We start from the raw sequence: 26116 nt of genomic DNA, 5'->3' as shown, positions 1-26116 counted from the left end.
TTACTGTTTCATTCAATATGATAATTACTCCAATTCTTTCATTTTAATTAGGGATAATGCCCAAGTACCCCCTCAACATATGCCCGAAATTTCAGAGACACACTTATACTATACTAAGGTCCTATTACCCCTCTGAACTTATTTTATTAATAATTTTTTACCCCTTTTTAGCTTACGTGGCACTATCTTGTGGGCCCAACAATGGTTGACTTTTTTTTTTCGAACTAGTGCCACGTAGGCTAAAAAGGGGTAGAAAATTACATATAAAATAAGTTCAGAGGGTAATAGGACCTTAGTATAGTATAAATGTGTCTCTACAATTTCGGACATAGGTTGAGGGGGTACTTGGGTATTTTCCCTTTTAATTAATCTGACAATATCTTTTAGTACATTTCAAACACATCACTTTTAAAAAATTGAAAAACCTTCATTTTATCTTAATGTCAATTTTTTCTGATCACACAGTATATTATATTATTTTACTAGCACAAATTTCAAAAATTTAGTCAAATAAGGGAAACTTTACCGCATAAACTAAAATGAGATGATCGGAGTATATATTTTCATATTTGTGCATCAAATTATTGAACGGTCTCTTAAAAAGATACTACTACCTTTATTTATTTTTAATCGTCATTATTTTCTTTTTTTCTAATCAAACGATAAAAATATTGGCTTACTTAATGCATCAATTTTCTAAGGCCTAATCAGGAGAAATAGATGAAGGTCGAAAAAGTATGGAAAAAATATGATTAGATAAGATATACATATACACATGTTGTAACTTATCGAGGAGATATGATCTTAAATAAAAAAATTATGAATATCGATAATTAGGATAGAAAGGTTAACGAATGGTCATGCATTGCCTAGTTTTTCTCATTTGTATTGTTACTATACTTTAATTTCTTACTTACTCTTCAAGTTCAGTTCTACTCTTCGTGTTCTTTGCTCTAATTATCATATAATTATTTGCTATTGCTATTGATCATTTCATCATTAATTTATGGGGTAATTACGCGGTTAAATAAATTTATACTATTTAGTTACTCATCATAGCTATAGTTTGTTATAATTACCACTCACGACTAACATATACATTAATTATGTGGGATAACTTCGAGTTTGTATAATTAGTCACATTTGTATATGTATAATTCACCAAAATATATAAATACATATGTATAATATACAATTATTCAATCAATATACATATAAAATTCACCTCTCTCCTACTCTCCTCCCTCTCTCGATCGCCTCTCTCAATCTCGCTCGCCTCTCTCCTCTCTCTCCCAATATCAATTGTTTTTTATACAAATGCATATGTATAATATACAATTATCTAACCAATATACATATATAATTCACCTCTCTCCCTCTCTCTGCCTTCTCTCACTCGCCTCTCTCCTCCCTCTCCCAATCTCTCTTGTCATATATACAAATAATATACAATTATCTAACCAATACACATATACAATTCACATCTCTTCCACTTTCTCTCCTCTCTCTCCCAGTCTCGCTTCTTCTCTCCTCCCTATTATATGTAATCCATTATCATGTATCTTCAAAAGTTAGTTATTATTTTAAATATGTCAAAGTAAAATATCAAAATTAAATTATTATTTAATATAATTTTTTTTTTATTTAAAAAAAGGAAGGTCTAATAGCTATTGGTCCCCTAGCTAAATCACGTGCCTGCTTTGCATCAAAGTGCGTAGGAAATCAGAAAACCAAACAAAAGCTACCCTATGTACGAAATTAAAAAATATATATTTGTACAATATTTAAAATAATTTTTTATTACCTCATATAAGATAACAAGAATAAAATATAGTGTAATATATATGATATATCTTTAATTTAAGATAATATGATTCAAAAAAGATATTACATTTTCCGTCAAATTAAATCTGAATAAATAAATTGAACGGAAATAGAATGAAAAAATGAAAAATAAAAGAAATAACCATTCCCTTCACTTTTACTAGTATAATTAATTTTTAAGCTAAATTAAATTAAATTAGTTTAATATTTAAAAGTTATATAGATGTTTGAAAACTATATACATACTAAATGCTATAATTAAGTTGTATTCTTTTTAATTACTAATATAATAAAACAATACATTTATCAAAATTTATAATGTTTGACATTTAAAAACCAATATAAAAATGAGTTAATTACTATAATTACGAAGTCATATTCATGACCAAATTAAACACAACAAATAATATTATGATCCTTCACCCAAAAACTACTTAAAAAAGAAGAATTTTATGAGAGTTTGTATGCATTGGATCCTTCACCCAAAACTTTAACCATATATAAACCTTAATATAAAACGTAATAATTATTTTCCATCTTTTGTTTCTCTTTCCCTTTCCTCTTCCAACTTGTGAAACTATACACAAATTACCATCAATTTGAACTAAAAGAGCTAGCTAGGTCCAACAATATTTGGTAAACTTTTATTTGATAAAAAAAAAAAAACTCTTCTTCTTCTCCTAATTCCAATGTAACTACTACACCTATTCTTATTCTCCCCTTTATAATACATCAACAAAAGAAAAAAACAATTTTTAACCCCCCAAGACCCTTTCTTGTTTCAAGATTTCATCTATCATGAATATGTCAAATTTTGATGAGAGCAATTCTAGTGAAAACCAACAACTACCCACTTTTAAAGATCCAAAAGGGTGTCTAGATATTACAACAAATCATCAAAAAGATGATGATATCAAGAAAATTGTCATATTGCATCAAGATATTATAATGGATGAACAAAAAGATGATGATGCCAACAAAAGAGAAACATTGCACCAAAACAATCCACAAAAGTGTCAAGATATTACAATAGGAATCAAGAAAATAACGGTATTGCAAGAAGATCCAAAAGGGTGTCAAGATATTACAAAGGACACTAACAATATAGTAATATTGCATCAAGTTTCTAATCAAGATGATCATCAAGATGTTGTTAATGAGACAATAGTTATACAACACGTTGAAGAAGAATTAGAATTAGTACAAGAAGATATACAACACGTTGAAGATGAGGTTGTCAATGATATAATAGTAGCACCACACCCCATTGTTGTTGTTGAAAACCAAGTGGTAGTGCTACAAGAAGATGACAATGATGGATTTAGGACTCCAACTTCTTTGGAATCAAAAATTCCAATTTTAACAACATGTCCTGGTGCACCAAGACGTAACTATAATGGTATTAAACGAAAAGCTTCATCATCACTGAGAAGAGGGGAAAGAAATATTAGAGTATGGAACGATTATCGCCATCGCGATACCGCTAGATTTTGACCGGAAAATCAAGAAATTCTTAATCATACCAAACAAGAAGAAGAACAAGGGAGAATTATTACATATTAAATTAGATTTTTGTACAAAATTAATCTTTAGTTTATTTTATTTTAATAAGTCGTTAATATATATGGTATATCTTTTGTTTTTGTTTTTATTTGGATAGAGAAGAAATTAAACATATTTTTTTCATCCGTTTCATTTTATATGATTCAAATTGTTATTTATCATTATTTTAGAAGTTGCGTTTTTCTATAACAGGTTTATATCTTTTAAATATTTTAAATTGTTAATTATACATTGTGATAAAAAAAATTAGATTATTCGAAATTAATAGAGTTTGATTCTATTTTGTTTTTTCAATTTGTATGCTTTCATGTTTTTTCTTGTGATTTTTAACTTTTATATATATATATATATGAGGGGTTCTGGTGGGGGGGGGGGGTGTGACAACCCCCTCGGGATTCATATACTCAGGTATTGTCTCTGCCATGGGCGGCCATTCGCTCTTTTAATCCCCTCTTATTGGCACGCAGCCTCAAGGGAGAATCGAACCCGTGACCTATGGCTCCTTTACATCCCTCCCAAGGAGATCGCCTCTTACCAATTGAGCTGCAGTTCGATTCTCCCTTGAGGCTGCGTGCCAATAAGAGGGGATTAAAAGAGCGAATGGCCGCCCATGGCAGAGACAATACCTGAGTATGTTGATCCCGAGGGTTTGTCACGGGGGTGAAGTACAAACCAAGAAACTATAAAGAGGTAGACATAACATACAACTTTATTGTTGTTTCTTATTTTTTTGTGGAAAACTTTATTGTATTTTCATCTATCTTCTTTTGTGATCAAGGTGTTATGTAGTTCATAAAAAGTAAAGAAAAGAAAAGATTCCCAAAATATAATGATTCTTTCTCCTTGACAGTTTTTATTTTTTCTCAAAAAGGTTTTCCTATAGAAGTAAGTAGAGGTGTAAAAAAATAATAATTAAAAATCAGTTAAATCGATCAAATCGAATTAATTAATTAAAAATCAGTTAAATCGATCAAATCGAATTAATTAAGAGAGATAACTATACAATATATCAAAAAAAATATTATTACCGATCATTTCTTTATCTAAAAAAATAGAAAATTGAAACTTCCACCTACTTACAAGTAATTTTAAAATAGAAAGTCAAGTGTCATTAGATTTAGAGCTGCTAGAGGTTTAAGAGACACATATAAAAGTGTTAATTGCTGATAAAAATATAAATTTAACGACAATTAAGCTATTATCATTATTTAATTGACGCTAAATCATTTTTATGTAGTGTCAATTAGGCAATGCAAATACTGTTCATTTACCTACGTGTGAGATCACTTCTTCCTTTTTTGAAAAAAAACTATCACTAGTTTCTCCAACAATATCTAATTTCAATACATCAAAAATGAGCTTTAGCGAAAATTAATTAACAATTGTCATTAATTATGTATTTTTAGCGGCGATTACCACTCTTTATATATGTCCTTAAATGCTTTGATGATATTGAATCTAATGACACTTAATTAATGCCGATAAAATTTTTAACATTCTTTATTAATATGTCTATTTATTATCGCTAAAAGTTATTTTCATTATAGTATTTAAATCATAAGTCTCATAATATGAAACAAATAATAAAAAGTACATAAGATATAAGAATTTATAAATAATAATATAAAATAAAAATTAAGCAAATGACATACTGTAAATGACAAATTACATTCTATCCCTATAATATCAATATTTACCAAAAATTCTTCTTTTGAGAAATCATGATACTTTATAAAATAAAATGATACGTAAATAGAAATGGCCGAATACTTTAATTTTTTTTATGTTAACTGTTACTGCGCAAAAAAAAGGGTAACAACTTTCCGATGATTTACATTAACTATTAACAAGATTACCGTCAAATCTGCATAAAAGACGTACTAATTTATTGCATTATTCAATTTCATAATATTAAAAAATTCAGATTTTGAATCAGAAAAAAAAATGATTTTGCGTAAAAAAAATCTCTGCAACGCCGATTCTGAATTTTCAAAGATGAATATTTCGATCCTGTTGCGACGTTCTGGAATATGGGAAAGTGATGTTATGTATGAGCGATACAAAAGTGATGGGATAGTGGTTGGTGAAAATATTTCATTCATGAATCTTATTTCAGCAATTGCGGCTGAGCTGGGTATTGACGAATCGAAAAAAAATATAGAGATTAGATATGTTGTTGAAGGAAATCCGTCTCCATTGTGTATTCGGACTGATATGGGTGTAAAATTGTATATAGAAATTAAGAAACATGAGTGCATATTACATACCGGAAAAAAGCAATGCAAAGGCTCTCAATATTTCTATATACAATTTTACACCCATATCAGTCCGAATACACAATGGAGACGAATTCCCTTCAACAACATATCTAATCTCTATATTTTTTTTCGATTCGTCAATACCCAGCTCAGCCGCAATTGCTGAAATAAGATTCATGAACGAAATATTTTCACCAACCACTATCCCATCACTTTTGTATCGCTCATACATAACATCACTTTCCCATATTCCAGAATGTCGCAACAAGATCGAAATATTCATCTTTGAAAATTCAGAATCGACGTTCCAGAGATTTTCTTTACGCAAAATCATTTTTTTTTCTGATTCAAAATCTGAATTTTTATTATTATGAAATTGAATAATGCAATAAATTAGTACGTTTTTATGCAGATTTGACGGTAATCTTGTTAAAAATTAACATAAATCATGGGAAAGTTGTTACCCCTTTTTTACGCAGTAACAGTTAACCTAAAAAAATATTAAAGTATCCGATCATTTCTATTTACGTATCATTTTGTTTTATAAAGTATCCGAATTTCTCAAAAAAAAATTTTTTTAATAAATATTAATATTATAGGAATAGAATGTAATTTGTCATTTACAATATCGTTTGCCTAAATTTTACATATATAAGTATAGTTATAAAGAATTGTGTACAAAGTTTGTCGATTTGATCTGATCTTATCTTCTATTTATTTTTAATAAAATTTAATCAAATCAAATATTATATTACTAAACTCATCCATTTAACAATTGACGAATAGAAAATTGCCACATATAGTTTAACTATAATCATAATTCATAAACTTTATTATACATGCAAATAATTCGTGGTACAAATTGTGGCTTCAAACACTTGGACAACTGTATTTTATTAATTTATTATTAATAATACAATTATTGCCTACATAACTTACCAACAAGTTTGTTGCCAGAATTATAGTACCAAAAAATATATTCCAAAAGATTAGAAAAATAAATAAAACTTTTTTAATACACGACCTTCCAATTCTTCATATCTTAGGCACATCATAAAATAAATTAATAAATGATTTATGATTGGTTAGGAATAAAAAGAATGTCAGAAATTTAAAAACAAAAAAAAAATCAACAAATGCAGAGACATGATAACCTAAACGCCAACGTGAGGAGATGTAATATCCTTCCAATCTATTTTTCTCAATTTTAACTTTAAGAAAATAAAAAAAAATATAATAATTACTGTCTTAAATTAAAAATATTTATGTTCTTTAATCTTGTAAGTTTAAATATATCACATTGTAATTTAAAATCAATAGTTATAACAGCAACATATCCGGCGTAATTCACTAATAGAGTTTAGAAAGAGTAATGTGTATGCATACCATACCTTTATCTTATGGAGCGGTGGCGTAGCTACCCTTTTGTCAGGTTTCCTTCGTCGGAAAATTATATTCTATATATACAAGCAAAATGATAAGCAAAGTGGCGAAATAATATATTTTGGACACTCTTGAAATAACAATATGATGTAGTCGGTTGGTTTCAAGCGCCTTGAAAGAGTAAAGACACACAAACTTAAAGTGTTCGTGTGTTAGCACGCACTCGGACACCCTTCGTGAAATTTCTGATTTCGCCACTGTTATGGAGGCGAAAAGACTATTTTCGAATGACCATCGACTCGAATGATAACCACAAAAATGTGATAACCTATAGAAAATATTTTTTAAAAAATAAACTAAAACGGAAAGTAAGACAAACTATTACTTCATCAACCGTTTTATTTCCCCTCTTCACAAAGAGACAGTCTTTCTTACCTTATTTTTCTCTTTTCCACTTGTCTGTTTTATTTTTCTCTCTTTCCTCCCTTTAGAGAACAAACAAACAACACAACACAACACAACACAAAAACACAAGTTTCTTTGATCATTTTTCATTGATTATATTCTCTTTTTGTTCTCAATGTGCTACGATGGATCATCGGAGAACGTTAACGATGAGCTGGGATGGTCTTGGAGACGATCAAGATGACGATGACAACTTCTTTGAGTCTCGTGATCGTCTCTCCACAGCCATTCCTCTTGACTTAGGATCCTCAGGATCAGACGATGATAATGAATACGAGGACAGTCGTCTCTCCTTTGTTTCGACTCTTTCATCAGCATCCATCAAGAAATTCCAAGGAATTGAAATCGAAACAGTTTCTGATCATTCATTTAGCAGCGCTGACTATGGAATGTGGATGGCTGAACCAGGGGATATTAAGGAACGTCGTAAACGCCTCTTACAAGGTATGGGATTGTCAAGCAATAAGGACCTTCTCAAGTTGAAAAGTGCAAAGATTGTTAGAGCTATTTCAAGGAAAGTTGAGAAAATCAAAGACACGAAATCAACTAAGACGAATGAGTCTTCTCGTGTAAAAGGATTAAATCAAGAACGTGAGCCTGTAACTATACAACCGGTTAAGTTGGTAAGGTCGAGATCAGATGGAGATATACAATACTTTTCTGTAAATACAAAGAAAAGGAAAGATGATTTGATTGGTGACATTTCTAAACAACGTCTAACAAGGACGTTTTCTGGTGTTTTAGCACCGAGTATAGGTACATGTCAATTAACAGCTTCTGTTAGAATGTCGCCAACAAAAAACAGATCGTTGATGCAAAATGGGAGTGATTTGTTATCAAATGGGAATCCTGATGTGGGATTTGCTTCTTTTTTCTTGATAAAGAATTTGGACACGGGGAAGGAGTTTATCGTTAAAGAGAGTAATGAAAACGGAATGTGGAATAAGTTGAGTGATATTCAGACAGGGAAACAACTTACTATGGATGAATTTGAAAAACATGTGGGACATTCACCTGTTGTGAAGGAGCTGATGAGACGAGTAAATGGATCAAGAAGTCACGATGATGATAGGAAGCTAAACGCGAATTCATATCTTAGTAAGAGTTTTAGGAATAGTAAGAGAAGGGGAGTTGCTCTTTTGAAGAACATAAAAGGAGTAGCACATAGTATGAGTGGAAAAATTATTGATAAAGAACGCGAACAAGCTGTACCTGAGGAACATCAGAAACAGAATAAGAACTCCTCGAAATGGATTAAAGTCCGTCAGCATGGGAAGTCGTGCAAAGAATTCACAGCGTTGCATTTAAGCCAAGAAATCCATGCTCACGAGGGTTCAATATGGACGATAAGATTCAGCTCGGATGCACATTATCTAGCAACAGCAGGAGAAGACACATTGATTCATATATGGGAAGTGCAAGAATTTGAAGTAACTAATGATCTAAACTCTGTTGGTGGTACAATGGGAGGTTCTGCAAGTGCCTCGCCTAATCATCCAACGAGTGGTTCATTCAGTGCCTCCCCGGTTCATCCAATTACTAGGTCTAACTCAGACCGGCCTCCTCTTCCGGAGACTGGACATAGTACATCAGAAAGAAGGAAGAAAGGGAAAGTATCACATAAGAAAAAGGGCAACTCAGTTCCGGAGTATGTCAACGTACCAGAAACTGTTTTTGCTCTTTCGGAGAAACCAATATACACTCTTAAAGGTCATCAGGATGATGTCTTGGACTTGTCTTGGTCAAGATCTCAGGTTAGTTTCCTCCACTTTCATTTCAGTTAACTAGCATAAAAACCGCGTTGTTTACTGCAAACAAATCGAATAATATCTACTATCATGTTTTAAATATACATAACATGGAATGTGAAACTTGGATGCAGCAACTGCTGTCATCGTCGATTGACAAGACTGTCCGGCTATGGGATGTTGAGACTCAAAGTTGCTTAAAAATGTTCGCGCACAATGACTATGGTGAGATGCCAAATTTCATTTATAGATAGTCAATATAGACTTGAATATGATGATTCCTTCGCGTTATTTGCTTCTGATGAGCTTAGGGTCTGGCAGTAACTTGCATACAGATCAATCCAATGGACGATGATTACTTCATCAGCGGTTCTCTGGATGCAAAGGTTCGGATTTGGAATATACCTGATCGAAAAGTTGTAGATTGGACTGATCTTCATGAAATGGTTACTGCTACTTGCTTCACCCCTGATGGCCAGGTAGAAATGTCTATTTTACTTGTATTACACCAAACACGAGCCATAATACAAGTAATGTAAACTTGTATCCTTAGAATTCAAGGATACAGTGATACGAGCTTATAGAATAGATCATGTTCAAGTAATGTTGACAGTAGCAATGAATTCTTCGTTTTTTTTTTCATTCTTGAAGGGTGCTTTAATAGGATCACATAAAGGAAGCTGTCGTATGTACAATACTTCTGGTATGTAATGCATTACATACCATCTTTTTTTTAAATTGATAGTTACCCCGCGGAAGCAGTAGCTGATTTCCAATGTGTGTTTATCGTTCAGACTGCAAACTGGAACAAAAAGACAATATCGAAATTCAACCTAAGAAGAATTCTCAACTTAAGAAGGTCACTGGTTTACAGGTAGTTCTCTCTTCTATAGCTAATGTGTCTTTTTCTTCAAGATATATTGGAAACTGAACACATTTATTCCCAGTTTGCTCCGTGGAATCCATCAGAAGTACTTATAACTTCAGCTGATTCTCGTATCAGAATTTTTGACGGATCTGATATGATCTATAAGTTTAGAGGTATGTTCTCTATTATATACACTCTTTTCGAGAGTTCAAAACAACATCCATGTGTTTACTAAACCGAATGTTCTATTTTGTGGTGGCATCAGGTTTCCGAAACACAAGTAGCCAAATTGCAGCTTCGTTTAGTTCAGGCGGGAAGTATGTTATAAGTGCAAGTGAAGACTCTCATGTGTATATATGGAAGAGGGAGGAGCCTAGGAGCCCCAGGGGAAAAGTTAGAACTTCAATCTCAGTTCAAGCTCACGAGCGATTTCAGTGTAAAGATGTTTCAGTTGCCATACCATGGCTAGGTAGTGTAAAGAATGAGGCACCACTTGTAGAGATGCATTCAAAAAGGCATTCGAAACGTTTCCTCCCACCCCAGTATCCTAACGGAGGCTCTCCTACAAAAGAAAACTCGGATGTGGCAAATAGTAAAAGGCATACGCCACCTCTACCTAATAAAAGTAATACATTGGAGAGAGTTCAAAGTAGTCATGAAGAGGAAGACTTGGCTCAAATCTCTCGTACAGATTCTGGTAATGGTCACGGAGAATCATTTGCATCAGGCTCTTCGTCAAATAGGTTTGGTGATTCACCTTCTATATCTGCATCCAGCAGCTCCCGATCACAATCTTGGTCCTCGTCTTGGTCTCAGGATGGTAGTAATAGCCACGGGAGCAATGTTATACAAGCAACAGCATGGGGGATGGTAATTGTGACAGCAAGTTTAGGAGGTGAAATCAGAATTTATCAAAATTTTGGGCTACCACTGAAAGCTGGACGTCAAACGAATCTCTTTAGAGACCTGACATAATTTTGTTGTTAGGAATCAAATCGATAATATTCTGTTCTCGCCTTCACATTTTTCTGTAATATTTAGTTGTTTAAGACTTAGACGAGCTCACGTTACACTGAACAAGGCTGAAGCCATCGGCTTCCCGTTGTTTGATAAGTAAATGCAGAAACAGGTAAGCTTATTTTTTCTTCTTAGTACACCATTTACATTAGAAAAGACCAAGTAGAGATCATAGTGTTCAATGTTCCAACAAATTGAGCATTTTAACTAGCATTGTGCAAAGCTTTGTTTTCATTACAAGCGTTACAAATATCGAATACATGAGAAATTTCATTGGCACAGGATGTAGACAGTTTATCCTAATGCAAAGATTGTTTCCTAGGCACAAACTCGTGACCTGTAAATCACACAGAGATAACTTTACCATTGCTCCGAGGCTCCTCTCCTGTAACAACAATAACTAGAGATGTTCAAAAACTATGACGTGCTATCAAAATGCAAACAAACTCTAAGATTCGTTGTGGTTTTAAGCACTTAGGTCAATGAGGAAATAAAGTGTGTTATAAACGAAGAAAGACACAACTAGAGAAAAATTATAATAACGTCAGAGAAAAATTTATTTAAATCTCGAAATCTGATAAATGTCATGTAAATCGAAACGACAAGTATAAGCTCTTTTAAATTTGAATTTAGGCACTAGGCGGTAAGGTTCCATTGATTCACATTTCCAAATCCGCAAAGTTGAGCACAAACTTCTGGAGAAAGCTTTACTTCTCTGAAGAAAAAAAAATGGATTCTCCGATCAATTACGCTATCGACGATAAGGATCTAGACGACGCTGCATTATGGGCGGTGATTGATTCCGCCGCCGCTGCCGCCTCCTCCACCACCGGCGTCACTAAGTACAGTAAACCGCTACCTGACAATCACTCTCCAATTAGGCCTTTTCCTAGCTCAAATACTTCTCCACAATCTAGGCTAGGCAAAACCCCCAGAAACTTCCAAAATCATCACCATAACGGAGAGGTACTTAATCACCGGCCGCAGAAAATGTCCAGGTCAGATTCTAACAGCGTTTCGGTACTGAGCAGGACGAGTCCGAATCCGATGGCGGTAGTTAAGCACGTGCAGAGAGATCCGTCTGTGATGAGTTATTCGTCGCCGGTGACGAGGTCTCCGGCTCGGGTGATGGAGTATGATAACAGGTATAACAGTCCGATAGTCTCGGAGTGTTCGCCGGTGGCTATGAGTCATGGACAGCGTGAGGATAGAGATGGTGTCGTTAGGCATAGCTTGGCTGGTCCATTTCCATCCGTTTCTCTGTTCAAGGAGTATCAAAATGCAGCGATGGCGGTAAATTGATCAATTTTCACTGTACTATGTCATATTTCCAGCATTAGATAGTACGTTTATCAATAGTTTAGCCAAATGTTAGGTATAAGTGTATCCAAATTGCTTAAGAGCTGCACAGCTAGAGTGTTTTGGCATGATAAATGATGCTTTTCCATCTGAAATTTAATATGAATTTGGTATATTACCTGTTGTTATGCGAACTCAATTTTTTGATTCACATAAAAATTGACGGTCCATACTAGCCTCTTTCTCAATGTAGATGTCAATTGTAACTTTGCTTTCTGTTCTTTGAGCTACTTTAGTGCACTTGAAGAGGAAGCTCTCCAAGTTATTGTGTCTACTCATTTGTAATCCTCAACTTCACCTAGTTTGCATTAAGGACGCGAGTAAGATGTATGCTATTCGTAGAATTGTAAGGTTTCGTTCCCATTTTCCCATTATTGCTATCTTGGTGACAGACTTGTCACTTGTCTAATTTCCTCATTGAACATTATGATTCTTTTGCCATCAGAAGAAATGTATCTCTCAATTTTGTAATGGTAATGGAAGTACTTCAGCCTCTTAAACAAACTTGGTTTGGTAGCAACTGAAGGAAAGATGATGAAGAGAAACTATGGATAATTACTAGGAATTGATGAGGAATCAGAATTTTGTGCTTAAATTGCATCAGCAAATCAGTGAGAAAAATCATTAAAAGTCCAGGCAAAACTTGACCATCTCTCGAAATCTGAGCAATGTCTGCACCTTTTGTAGAATAACTTGTTACAAGTCCCCTTCAAGATAAATAGAACTACACTACCAGTCAGTTTTTGTTAACGTTTTTAGCAATTACAGCTGTTGTTTTATCATGAATATTTTTTGTATACTTGAATGTGATTTCATCAGGGCTTAAGTAATTAAACATTTCACAGATTCTGGAGAAATCTGACTACACTATGATTTCTGGACATCCCTTCATAAAAAAAACTGGTATGTTAATAGACTTTGGTCATTGGTTTCTTCTACTCTCAGTTAAACTGCATGAACGAAATCAAATTTTTGTGCAGGTTGGAGGAAGATATCTTTTTACTTCAATCTATCATATGAAATTAAAGACAAGACCATTGAGTTTGATGACAACCGTAATGTCCTGCGCGCTGAATTTATAGTTCGGGCACACATGCAGTATGTTCTTTTGGTTCACCAACTATTCCTATCCAAATGTGTTGCTATGCTAGACTTTTTTTCATCTTATTCCATCTGTCCCTTTCTTTGTTTCATTGGTAGGGGTGGTAGGTTCTCAGATGGATGGGGATCATGTGAGCGGCGGGAGAAGAAGTTTCTAAAACCAAATCATGACATTCCCAGCACAGCAGAAACCAGAGCCAAAAATAAAGCATGCCAGGTACATATATTTCCTTCCATAGGAAACCATAAAAGATGAGTTACTTATCCTCGTTAAATTCAATTTGTTCATTCACTCTTGCTCATTGCTTAATCTGTTAGTGGAGTGTATTCATTAATGACTTTAGGCTTAATTGCCAGCCAATGCAGCTTGTGCCTTCTTATGTGACAAATTGTTCTTTGTGAGTAGGGTGTGTTGTTTCTTTTATATAAGGTGCATAGAGCAATTAAGAGTAATAAAACTGTTTTGAGGCACACTTGTGTTTTGGGCCCTCGTGATGCTATCTAGGCCGGATACTGTCATAGCTGTACTTGTATATGCAGATGGATGTACGTATATTCTTGCTCTTCAGTTGATTTTAATGTGCTAACCCCAGCACTATTTCTAGAGTCAGATTATCTCCTGTCTGGCTCATTTTTTCTGTAGTTCATCCTAACAAATATGAAATTCCTGCAACTATTTTATTCTGTACAAGTATTATTCAAATAACAAGCTACTGTGTCTCACATTAGTGTAGGAAATGAGTTGTTGCCTCCTTATTTTTACCTCTTGAACTAGTATTTGGGTTAATTAGGCTCAGGGTCCATCCTCAACATGACAAAAGAGCCTGGCCTATTCATGTTCTTGTAATCATATTGTCCACGCACCATATGTCCAATCTTGAGCATTGTTGGAAGGGGTTACTATGTGACCCATATTGGTGAAGGAAATGAGCCATTGTCTCCTTGTAAGGTCTTGAGTAATTCTCCCCTCATGAGCTAGTTTTTGGGATTTTGTTAAGCACAAAAATCCATTCATGAGTTTGACACTGAAATCCCCATAGGAAGAAGAATATGGTAGTCTTTTATCAGTGTTCTTTTCCACCAAACATACATGCATTTTGCTTATTGAAAATGCATGGTCCGTGGCATACTACTAACACCTGTTCTTGTTCTTGCCAGTCATCTCTTTTTGTACTATTCACTTTCTGCTGTCTGGATAATTTGTTCCTTTCTATAAGAATCAGTTCTCTACTATTGTAAATTAGTTTGTTAAGCAACCCAATTAAAAATTTACAGGACTTGCTTGGAATTGGAGAATATCGACCTGGTATGGGCCAGAGTAGTAATGGGTAAAACAATCCTACAGTAAGTACTCCATAACGTACTCTATATCTAAGTCATTTGCAGTTCCATTGACCAAGAGGAGAATTCACAGCCAAAATTGAGATTGGGTTATATTAAAAGTCATGGAATCAAGTATAGAAAGAAGTCGCGTATATACTGTAGTACACTCCCAGTGTGCTTGTAACATTAAAGCCAACCATGAACCTCGACTTGTAACATCTTTAGTAGTTCATCTAGTATCTTATCCTTCATTTTGACTCCTACATGTTACTTCAATTGTTTTGTTTATCTTCCTCGTTTTATGAGTTGAGTAAGGTCTTCCAAAGGTCTGCATATGTACATCCTACCCTCCCAAGAGTTGCGGGATTACATCGAATATGTTGTTGTTTTTTCTTTCCTTGATATGATACCTACTTTCAATCATGCTGGCCTGTGTGCAATAATACACCAGGCAGCAGCCTGGACTTCCAAATTTTATAACTACACTTTTCCATGTCTGATTTCTATGAAAATGACATTCTTATTTGGCATTATATACCATAAATTGACAGTTAGCTTGTCTTCATCAGAACCATACCTTCACCTTTTGATCCAAATTGTCACATTGTTTCTTTAGTGGCAATATGAAAATGGACAAAAAAGGTCCTTATGGGCTATGGCACTGTGGTAGAATAGTTTTTTAGATCTGACACACCGACACTTGCTCTTGTTAATTTAGACGTATATTTCGAGTATTGTGTATATTATATTATTGAGATGGTGACACTCCTATTAATGATCTCCGTTGACATCGCCGTACTTGAAGACTGTGATATATTTGCCCCATAGTAACTTCTTTTAAAATTGACTTTGGGCCTTTGTTCTTTTACTTATTTCTCGGAGTTAAACTCCGACATAAGAATTTAGTACTTTAGTTGATTGAGTATAGGTTTGATTTTTCCACATTATAATCAATCTCCTTTCTTTCGAAAAACAATTTAGTGAAATTCAACTCGAAGTTGAATTGTCAATCATGTAAAGTTTTGAAGAGTTGCAAAATAAATAGCTTATCAAAAGCATTCTACATTAAAAGCTTAGCCTATACTATAGAACAAAATAATTAATTAGGAAATACAGTGGCTAAAAGAAGTAAAGAATTAATTAGAACAAATTTATTTTATTTATTTTGCAACTCTTCGAAACTTTACATGATTGACAATTATTTTCTTGGATGCTTTACTTTGAACTACGTTAAAATTCTATTAAATTTTCTCACTTTAGTTAGTAACTGTGTCAACTTTGACTATGTGAGTTTAGCCAAGCATAATTAGTCTTAAATTAGGAGAAAAAGGACAAATAACTAGACCTTGACAGCAAATGTAAAGACTTTTTAGCTATGAATTATGATGACCCTGTATCCTTTACCAGCGACTGATGGGGTTCAACCAAAAAGCTTTGCAACTATGTATGGTTTATCATCATATAAATAAAATTCATCAAGGTGTGACCTAATAATTAACGAAATTGACACAAATAATGATTTCTTTTCAATATATTTTAAGCTTTAGCAAAAAAAATTAATCGACAATTATGCTATGAGGAGACAACAAGCACTTGATGAGAGAATTCAAATTTCATCTGTCCATGTTAATGAAATTTGAGATGTACCAAAAATCACAAATAATAGATATTTGAAAGGGAAAAAATTTAAGTTACACAAGGTTATCCATTAAAATAATAAATACTTACAAAATAGGGTAACTACGTTGTTCGATACTTGCATTGAAATCTTGATTTAATTTGAATCACGCTTATTTGAGGATGGCAATTCCAATAAAAAAAAAATTATACTTTAAGCTTGAACCCAATATCTCTGATTAAGAATGAAACAATCGTACTATCCAAACTTATTTTTCTTTGGAAGATGCTACTATTATTAATTCTAAGTGCCACCACATTCTTGTATAAATACTTTTCTTTTCTATCTTTTGTTGTTCATTCAGAGAAAGAAAGGATATAAACTAAACTTACGAAGTTGAGAATTAATTATTTTTCACTCTCATTATCCCCCCTAATTTTTAGTTAATCTTTAAATCCATCAATCAATCTCTCTTCAAATCAACAATCAAGGGAATCCATGGCTCAACAGGTATACTCCTTTTCTTCAATTTTTGTTCTATTCCATTACATATGGGTGGGAGGTGGGGTGGGGGATGAGAAGGAAATCAATTTCGAATCGAACTAACACCTATTATATAATGATTCTTATCGATGCTACTAGACTGTAAGTTCGTAATAGTGAGAATCGAACTTACATCTATTGTATAATGATTCTCATAGATACTACTAGACGTAAACTGACATTATGGGAATCGAAGTATATAAATGACTTTTACTGATGCTACTAGGCTATAAGTCGTAATGATATTCTTTTTCCCCCTCATTAACATCAAAATGAAGTAGCATATTTCTTCTTAGTGTATTTTTTTTTTTTATTGATTGTGAGTTTTGATGATATGATGGATTGCAGGATGAAGGTTGGCCACTTGGGCTTCAACCATTAAATGTGAGAAATCATGGATCAATTTCTTTCAATACTTTGATTACTGCTTCTCCTTCTTCTTCTTCTCATTCTCATTCTTCTTCTGATCTTGATACTGAGGTTTGTACTCCTTTTTACTCCATTTTTCATCTGTCGTTTTTCGCTTTTCAAAAGTCAATTTTTGACTATTTTCTAATATTAAATTAGATTACTTTAATTCGATATTTGAAACAAAAAGAATTAGACATTCAAAAATTATACGAAAAAATATTTTCTTATGTCTATATTATTAAAACAATATATCGTAAAGTGTTAATCAAAATTTTTATAATTTGATTCTAAAAAAATCATAGACAATTAAAATAAACGGAGAGAATATAAAAGAATATTCTATATATAATAAAATTAGAAATAACTAAAACTGAACAAATATTGGTTAAAAAGAAAATAAACGGTGTCCGCGAAAACACTTTAGGTTTAGTATTTTGGTTTTATTTTTTTGACTCCAATTTAATATTTTTAATTATATGTGAAGGAATCTAATTATATTTTATGATACTCATTCACGCTTTTTTTTAAATAAAAAAATCTTTTCTTTTATAAAAGCATGAATGATTTTTTTTTCATGTTATATTCACAATGGGTCTTATCAAAAAGTGGAAAGTGAAATATAGCACTTTACTCTTTACACATGGCCTTACAATTATTATGTTTCTCAAAGTCTTTCAGAGTGTAACATTTTACACAAAATATTTTTTTTCTTATTTTCTCTCTCTATATATATATTTTGAGTGTATAATATATTGATAAATTTTTAAAATTAATCAGTAAATTTTATTTAAATATATAAATATTAATCTATTTTAATTGAATATTTAAACACAATAAAATATTTTAATTAGATGCTTTGGATTTATATTATTTTTAGAAAAAAGTTTATGCACATGTTCTCTAACATAAATATGTATTTTTCTTTAGTTATACATGTTAACTAGAATAGGCTCGAGATTTTACATGTTATTGAGAAAGCTCGTAAAAGAATCAGAAATTTTAAATAAAAATATTTTAACATATATTCAATAAAAATATACCATAATTTAAATAACTAAATAAATTTTACTGATAAATTTAAATGGCGGTCAATATATTTGATCGTTCTCTTTTATGATTTATTTTTTTAGAGATATATTTCATTTTATATACGTAAGAGATCTGAAAAAGTCATTGATTGTTGCAGTCTACTACTACATCATTCTTTCATGACAAAAGCATAACTCTAGGAAGCCTCATTGGAATTACAAGTATTTTAGAGTTTTCAAGAAGATCAACAAGAAGAAGAACAATTGTGGAAACCAAAATAAGGGATAATAACAACAACAAGAACAAGAAGAAGAAGAGTATTAATATTAATAGTAACAAATCAAGAACTTGGTTGTTTTCACTTTGCTCAAAATTAACTACTGATGCAGTTAACATAAATAGCATTAATTCTGCCCCATCTTTAGGCCATTTTCTTGAAGAAGAGAGAAAAGCAGCAGCTAATAATAACATTAATTATGGACTTGATGATTTTAATCAATTATTAGATCATGATCATTCAAATTTGAACAATAATTCATTGTTCATTAGTGGCCAGATTGCTCCTCCTCATGATAATGATGATGAGTCAAAAAAAGGGCTGTTTGAGCAAAATGATCAAAATGGTAATCATGGAAGTCCTTTAATTTTCTCATGCTTATGTGGACATTTAGTTCATTGACTAATTTTTAATTGTTTTGTAATTTTATTATTTATCATATTTTTGTTGTGTACTTGGGATAGAATATTAAATTTGGTTTAATAAAAGGTGATTCTTTATTTTGTTTTAATAGGGTGGGGGGGGGGGGGGGTCGGGACTTTGATTAATTTCCAATGTTATTGATCAATTTCAATTTACTAGTATATAAACATTTTAGTGTTATCATTAAATTTTATATAGATACTTAAATTATAACTCAAAATTCTTACAGAATTTATGCAAACAGAGGTATAAGTTCAGTTTCAGAATCAGCTATGTTTTCAAAAAAATAACTAAATCTGCAAAGTGTTAAAGAAGAAAAAATGCTTTAGGTGAACATATATCTATTTCTACTGACAAGAGACGGGTGATATTTTAGTAGGTAAATTAACACCCCGAAGTAGTGAAAGAATTTTTGTATTAAAGAAAAAGAACTTCAAGAGTGTCCACTTTCCTCTTCTTATTACTTTAGACAATGCTTCCGGAGCTAGACGGGAATAGCCTTCTACCTTCAAATCTTTTCAAAAGCAACTGAGTATTCAACTTTGAAAAGGAACTGATGTATACATAGGGAAAGCCGTGTATCAAAAGGAACTGATGTATACATAGGGAAAGCCGTGTGCGAACCCCTTGCCCTTTCTTATTGCTATTTGTGACATTGAGTGCTTAAGTAAGATCAACAATCTAGCAGGTCCTTGGACGCTGAACCTTAATAGTCTAGTCTACTCGAACCTCTACTAGGGCTAGACCTAGTCGGAAAAAGAAATTACTGGACAACACAAAAGTTCTCTCAACTTATGTCTTGAGAATTAGATACTATATACTCCCTCCATTTCAAAAGAATGCGTAGTTTGACTTTTTAATCTTGTGGTTCTAAATTAAAGTTATGTCAAATATATCAAAATGTTCTTTAATCTTGTGGTCTTAAACATATAACGTGAAAAGTTAAAGTTAAAATATTACCAAAAAAGGAAAGAGGTCATTTTTCTAAAGAAAATAGAGACTTTCTTTTTTAGACGGAAGGAGTACAAATTAGCCGACAAAGCAAAAGTTCTGTAACCATATGTCTTGCTATCGTTAACAATATTTTGGCCCACAAATTTTCATTTATGAGTTGCATGAGGAATATTGGAAGGTCATACTATTTAATTGGTAAACATTAAGTATCACTCCTAGAGGCAATCCGTAGAAAGAAAAACTTTATCAGATACTTACAACTCAAATTATGAAAAAAAAATAAAAATTGCACATGTTTTCAACAGCCTATTACATTAAAGTATGCCACATAAAACATTTCACATTATATAATCATACACATCAATCTTAATTGGAACATACCTAATATTTACAATTTATTAAGGTTAATGTATATCATTAAAAGAAGTGTCGTGATTAATTGATCTACTTCAAAGCATTTCAAAACATGTTTTCAAGTGTAGTCAAAATATTTATAGGAAGTGTCAAAATATTGTATGTACTCCTTTTTGTCGATTTTAATTGTCATCCTTGCTAAAAATAGTGAAATTTCAAGCTTCGCCACTGAAAAAAAAAAAGGGGATGGCATAACATTTTGTCTCAAAGATGGAATTACTACAAAAGTTCTTCAATCAACTGCCAGTATGCAGCAGCTTCATAATCTTACCCCTTTAATTTGTAAAGGGGTATACTTGAGCAACAATTGGAACAGCCCCCCCCCCCCCCCCCACCCCTCTCAAATAGTTATATAGATATACAATATATAAGGTATAACACGTCTCCTCGCCAGCTCGATTTAGACTTTTATTAGTCTAAATCTATGACTGAGTGAAGGATGTTCAAGATTTAATATATATATCAGAGAGGATAGACGAATAGTTACTATCGTCTTAAGGCTTAGCAAATACTTCAATGCGTTCAGCACTGATTTTGCCTGAATGGCGACAACCCAACTTACCAAATGAGGTTAAGGGTGACAAAACTTTCAAGCTGGTGTTGCTGCTGCTGCTGCTGCTGCTGTCGCCTTCAGCATGACTGAAAGACGTTCTTGATTTTCTTGGCCTCGAGGGACTTAATACCTCTTCATAAGTGTCGATTTTATTCTGGACAACGACTAAATGAGTGATATCACTCCGGCAAAAGGGGCATAAAGGAACCTTCTCACTATTGCTAGCTGGATTGGGTTTATTGTGGCAGCATAAGGCCAGAGTGCAATGAGCACACATCTGATGACCGCACTTTTGTATCTCAATCGTGCAAGCTTGCTCAAAGCAGATGCAACATAGCTCGAAATCACTGGCCTGTTTGGAAATGAAAAACACGGATTTGTTTAAAGCAGATTCGTGGTAAAGGTCAAATATAAATGCAGTACTTAAGCTCCACTATGTTCATCTATAATTAGTCCAGATGAGTTCTTAATGCATAACGATGATCACCGATTCAAATATGAAGCAAATTTATGACTCCCTGATTAGGGTCATACTGCTAAGGGGTGTGATATAGGCAACTTACTCTAAGCATAAGTGATTGATTTCATGGCTGAATCACACGGACTTTACCATCGCTCCAAAGCTCCCCATTCCGAATGCCTACACATTCTAATAAGATATCTCCCGAGACACCAGTTTTGTAAGTTCTTCAAAGGCAAACGATATCACTATATGAAGGATTTGTAGCAATTGCTACTAATATCACTCAACCCCACTTATGGGATTACACTGGGTATGTATGTTGATGTTGTTTGTATCCTCAACCACACCAGAAACGATTTGTACTGATATTCAAGGGTTTTGTACTAGCATTTACTTTTATATAACTAACTCCTATAACAACATCACCCCACTTCCCACTACATAATCACGCAACTTTTGACTGCCTTTGTCTTGCTCTTTTGCCCCTTCCAATATTACTCTCCATAGCCTCCTTGGTGGACTCTACATCAGCTCCCAACTCGTTCATCCAATCAGCAGGCTCATTTTCTGATTCTTGGTTCACAATATCAGTAGGTCGTAAACTAAAAATCAGAAAATGTACCTGCTGGCAAGTTGATTGCGGATGTGGAGTCCATGAAGGACAACAGGGTTGCATATAAGCAACAAATATACAACCCTATACGTAAAGCCATTTATTTATTCTCTAATGAAAGCTCTTTCATTGTACCGGGCAAAATTCTACTCATATCAACAATCTGCTGAACATATCAAAATATTTGAAAGCCCAGACAAACAAATGGAGCCGTCGATGCAGAATAGTTTTTTATAAAATTATTGCGCATGAGACTCGTTACCTCAAAGTCATCACTCTCGAGGCCAGAATCACAATGCGAAAGTGATATTTGTGAGACAGCTGTTTTTTCCAATATCAACTTCTCTCTATCTTTGTTGGCCTCGATCAGAGCATTTTCTAGTAAAGCTTTTGCCTCAGCATCAAGCTCAGTAATGAACTTTAAAGGTGCTGGCCAGGTTAAAGGCTCTGGAGATGATGGATTTAAAAGAGCAGCACATGCTTCATGCTTGTTCTTCAAAGCAACTATGTATGGAATTCGCCTGTATAGATCCGATTTACAACCGATAAGTTTCACATCAAAAGACAGATTAGTTGCAGAGAACTGAATAATACACGAAGGGTATGAGTCTATGAGCTCACCCAGAAGAATCTCTATAAAGTCGATCTGCACCCCAAGCAAGTAACTCACGTACACAGTCCAAAGAGCCTTCTCGAGCTGCTAAATGCAGTGGTGTACTTCCTGGACGGCTGCAAAATCTTAAATGTCAATTAAACTTCAACATACAGTAATTTAAGTAAAAGCAACTCGGAGAGTTTTAATACCCATAGCCACCACTAGAAGCACAGACAAGAGCCTCATTGCTTAGAAGAATCCGGACACATCCTGGTCTACCATGACGTGCTGCTAAATGCAATGGGGTTGCACCACTTCCATCTCTTATGTTCACAAATCTCGCAAATCCCCTGCACTCGAATTAATATATAGCAATTCATTAATAAAATAGCATAATGCACCTGATACTCAAATAGCGGACTTTGATAAGGAGACTGAAAAAAAAATCCCGGCCTTAGAGGTAAATCTCACTAAACTAGAGTTGTACACTTGACATAAAAAGCAAAGGAGAGCAGAGTCGAAGAAACTAGAAATTTACCAAGATTGAGCAACAGGAGCCGAATGAGCGGATGCAAGAATAGATTGTAGGCAGTCAGAGTGGCCATGGTAAGCAGCGTAATGCAAACAAGTTCTTCCATGTAGTGAATCAAACATTAAAATCTAAAAACATACGAAGAATTACCAATTAACAACCCATCTCAATCAGTCAAAGAAATTATCACAAACGAAATTCACATACATTAGCACCTAGCTGAATTAGCCTCTCCACGCAGGACACATTTCCATGCATAGCAGCTAACATTAATGGGGTCTGAAGCAATTCACAATCATACAAATCAAAACAGCAAGAAAACAAAACAAATTTCAATAATTATCTTTCCAAAATGCTACAAAGTTGACAATTTTTCAATCAAATGAACATCATAATGTGAAACTTGTTGAGAATTTGAATATACAATTGGCAAAATACACTAGGAACACATAAATCACAATTCACAACTACTACTAAATACCTGTTTGTGGCGATTCAAGATGTCTGGATTAACTCCGCGATCCAAAAGCATACACAGAACCTATCCAAAATCACTCATCAAAGATCAACAATCATTACAAACAAACAAAAAAAGTGAAAAACAAGACTGTAAAGACTACATCTTTTTTTCCTAACAAAAGGGTTGCTCGAATGATAAACACCTTCCACGTCCACCTCCCACTTTAAGGTGACATTACTCATCAAAGATCAAGAACCATTAAACACCCCACCCCACCTTTAAAAAAACAGGAAAAACCAAGATTCTAAAGACTAAATTTTTTTCCTGACAAAAGCAGTTGCTCGAATGATAAGCACCTTCACCTCCCATTCTAAGGTAACCATCACTCATCAAAGAGCAAGAACCATTAACACTCCACCTTTTTAAAAAAACCAGGAAAAAACAAGATAGTAAAGATTACATTTTTTTTCCTGACAAAAGGGGTTGCTCTAACGATAAGCACCTTCACCTCCCATTCTAAGGTGACCATCACTCATCAAAGATCAAGAACCATCAACACTCAAGATTGTAAAGACTACATTTTTATCTGACAAAAGGTGTTAGCTCAAATGATAAGCACCTCCACATCATTGATCTACCTTTAATTAATAAGAACAAAAAAACTAAACAAGAGGGGTTGCTCAATGTTAAGCACCCTCCACTATTCACTTCTAAGGTTATGCATTTGAGCTACCAATAAGCAAAAAGACTACATTTTTAGTCTGACAAAAGGGGTTGCTTGGATAGTAAGCTATTTCAAATTCCAAGGTTGTGGATTCCAATCACCAAGAAACCAATAAAGACTACATTTTTATTCAAGAAAATGAAAAACCAACCTCGATCTGGCCATTAACAGCAGCTACATGAAGTGCAGAAAGCTTCCCACGAAGAGTTTTCAGTCTAATCACATTTGGATTTTCATCAACCATAGCTTCAACTTTTTCAACCTCACCATTTTGGACTGCAATAAACAATCCATGTTCATTAGATTGCTGTCCACAGCTCAATTTCTGCCCCATCACCACCTCGCTGTTAGCATTGATAGTGAAGTAAACTCCCGGGGAGTGAATATCACGCGCCACCCACCACGGCGGAGGGGGGACGGTGGGGAGTGAAATTATGAGTAATGGAAAGTGTTAAAAAGTAAGGTAAAATGGTAATAAAAGGAGTAGTAACCTCGGAGTTTGTTCCTGCCCGGTAAGAATATGGGCAGCTGCCCGTTTCTGTTTGGTCAGAATAATTTTTAAAAAAAAGTGATTTTTTTTTTATTTATTACTTTTTGGACTTTACTTTTACTGGAGCTGAATACTATAGTATCAAGAATATACTGTTTCAATTATTGAAATAATGATAAATTAACGATAGATAAAATTTTATTATTAGTTAAAAAAATAGGCGGAGCCATTGGTTGTTGAAATTTTTACATGTATTTAATATAATTGAGAAGAAAATTTACATATTTTTTATTAATTTTGTAGTTTCGCCATCGTTAGGGATAGATTATTAAAAAAAAATCAATTAGTTAAGAGCTTCTTAGCAATATATTAACTAAAAATTATTGATAAACTATAGTGTATTTTAGTATTTAGATAATTAAGTATTGTCTCAGAGATTAGGCTTGGTGATAGTTTAACAATCGTAATTATTTTCTTTTTTTATCAGTAGTAATAACGGATTGTTATTGTTTCTTGTCTTATGGTTTATATTTGAAAAAAGTTTTGAAATATATTTGAATTTTGATTAAAATTATTGTAACGATATCAAATTTTGGAAAGGATATTTTGTTCCTGTACTATTTAATAAGATATTTTAAAGGTTTATATTTGTTCACGCGGACATAAAAAATATTGCATAATTATAAATAGTAATGTGTTCACGTGACACATACATATACTTTTAGAATACACTATTAAATAATGTAGGGGTAAAATGTCTTCCATAAAATTTGGTATCGTAACAGCAATTTCGATCAAAATTGAAATAATATTTTTCAGATCGTTTTCTCATTTATATTATTATTAATTACTTTTTATTATTGAATTATTTGTTGATATTGTTACTATTTCCTTTTAGAATATGACTTTGTTTTCCTCTATTTGTTTGGTATGTGTTAAACAAATCGATTTAACTATTTTTATCTTCTTAAAATAAAGATAAAAACTATATATATTAAAAAAAATTAGACTCCCAACTTGTGGAACGTATAAATATATTGATTAAACTTATTTGTATAGTGATTTGTTGTAATTAAATTAAAATAGTAAATGGTGGTAGGCACATGGG

The 26116-nt window shown here is 33.1% G+C and overlaps 4 protein-coding genes across 4 annotated transcripts; 3 read left to right on the top strand and 1 right to left on the bottom strand.

Moving 5' to 3' along the window:
* Positions 1–7131: 7131 nt before the first annotated feature.
* LOC101256031 (uncharacterized) lies at positions 7132–11253 on the top strand. Its single transcript, XM_010327561.4, has 7 exons — positions 7132–9247; positions 9376–9466; positions 9563–9720; positions 9893–9944; positions 10036–10115; positions 10189–10282; positions 10375–11253. The coding sequence occupies exons 1-7, from the start codon at positions 7619–7621 to the stop codon at positions 11082–11084; spliced, it is 2814 nt and encodes a 937-aa protein (XP_010325863.1). The 5' UTR covers positions 7132–7618; the 3' UTR covers positions 11085–11253.
* Positions 11254–11623: 370 nt separating this feature from the next.
* On the top strand, positions 11624–15453 carry LOC101258890 (uncharacterized). Its single transcript, XM_026032862.2, has 5 exons — positions 11624–12419; positions 13331–13388; positions 13466–13583; positions 13686–13803; positions 14862–15453. The coding sequence occupies exons 1-5, from the start codon at positions 11856–11858 to the stop codon at positions 14916–14918; spliced, it is 915 nt and encodes a 304-aa protein (XP_025888647.1). The 5' UTR covers positions 11624–11855; the 3' UTR covers positions 14919–15453.
* A 948-nt stretch (positions 15454–16401) lies between these two features.
* Positions 16402–19287, top strand: LOC112942136 (uncharacterized protein At3g17950). Its single transcript, XM_026032863.2, has 3 exons — positions 16402–17037; positions 17419–17550; positions 18668–19287. Exons 1-3 carry the CDS (start codon positions 17026–17028, stop codon positions 19187–19189), a joined length of 666 nt encoding a protein of 221 aa, XP_025888648.1. The 5' UTR covers positions 16402–17025; the 3' UTR covers positions 19190–19287.
* Positions 19288–21072: 1785 nt separating this feature from the next.
* LOC101055600 (Hop-interacting protein THI015) lies at positions 21073–24852 on the bottom strand. The gene is made up of 8 exons (NM_001279291.1): positions 24670–24852; positions 23816–23875; positions 23542–23613; positions 23341–23462; positions 23012–23152; positions 22829–22936; positions 22470–22728; positions 21073–21483 (listed from the first exon to the last, which is right to left on the bottom strand). The coding sequence occupies exons 1-8, from the start codon at positions 24850–24852 to the stop codon at positions 21073–21075; spliced, it is 1356 nt and encodes a 451-aa protein (NP_001266220.1).
* Positions 24853–26116: the final 1264 nt, after the last annotated feature.

Source organism: Solanum lycopersicum, chromosome 9, assembly GCF_036512215.1.
Source record: "Solanum lycopersicum chromosome 9, SLM_r2.1".
Lineage (NCBI taxonomy): Eukaryota > Viridiplantae > Streptophyta > Magnoliopsida > Solanales > Solanaceae > Solanum > Solanum lycopersicum.
This window is presented reverse-complemented; position numbering and strand designations above follow the sequence as displayed.

Bases quoted from the DNA above. Each gene is read 5' to 3' on its own strand.
- LOC101258890 (XM_026032862.2), top strand. From the start codon at position 11,856: ATGGATTCTCCGATCAATTACGCTATCGACGATAAGGATCTAGACGAC. The intron at 12,420-13,330 runs GTAAATTGATCA...AACATTTCACAG, and splicing joins ATCAAAATGCAGCGATGGCG to ATTCTGGAGAAATCTGACTA. The intron at 13,584-13,685 runs GTATGTTCTTTT...TTTCATTGGTAG, and splicing joins ATAGTTCGGGCACACATGCA to GGGTGGTAGGTTCTCAGATG.
- LOC101055600 (NM_001279291.1), bottom strand. From the start codon at position 24,852: ATGGGGCAGAAATTGAGCTGTGGACAGCAATCTAATGAACATGGATTG. The intron at 23,463-23,541 runs GTATGTGAATTT...GTATGTTTTTAG, and splicing joins TAATTCAGCTAGGTGCTAAT to ATTTTAATGTTTGATTCACT. The intron at 21,484-22,469 runs GTAACGAGTCTC...ATTTCCAAACAG, and splicing joins TCGAGAGTGATGACTTTGAG to GCCAGTGATTTCGAGCTATG.
- LOC101256031 (XM_010327561.4), top strand. From the start codon at position 7,619: ATGGATCATCGGAGAACGTTAACGATGAGCTGGGATGGTCTTGGAGAC. The intron at 9,721-9,892 runs GTAGAAATGTCT...TCATTCTTGAAG, and splicing joins GCTTCACCCCTGATGGCCAG to GGTGCTTTAATAGGATCACA. The intron at 9,945-10,035 runs GTATGTAATGCA...TTTATCGTTCAG, and splicing joins TCGTATGTACAATACTTCTG to ACTGCAAACTGGAACAAAAA.
- LOC112942136 (XM_026032863.2), top strand. The intron at 17,551-18,667 runs GTTTGTACTCCT...TGATTGTTGCAG, and splicing joins CTTCTGATCTTGATACTGAG to TCTACTACTACATCATTCTT.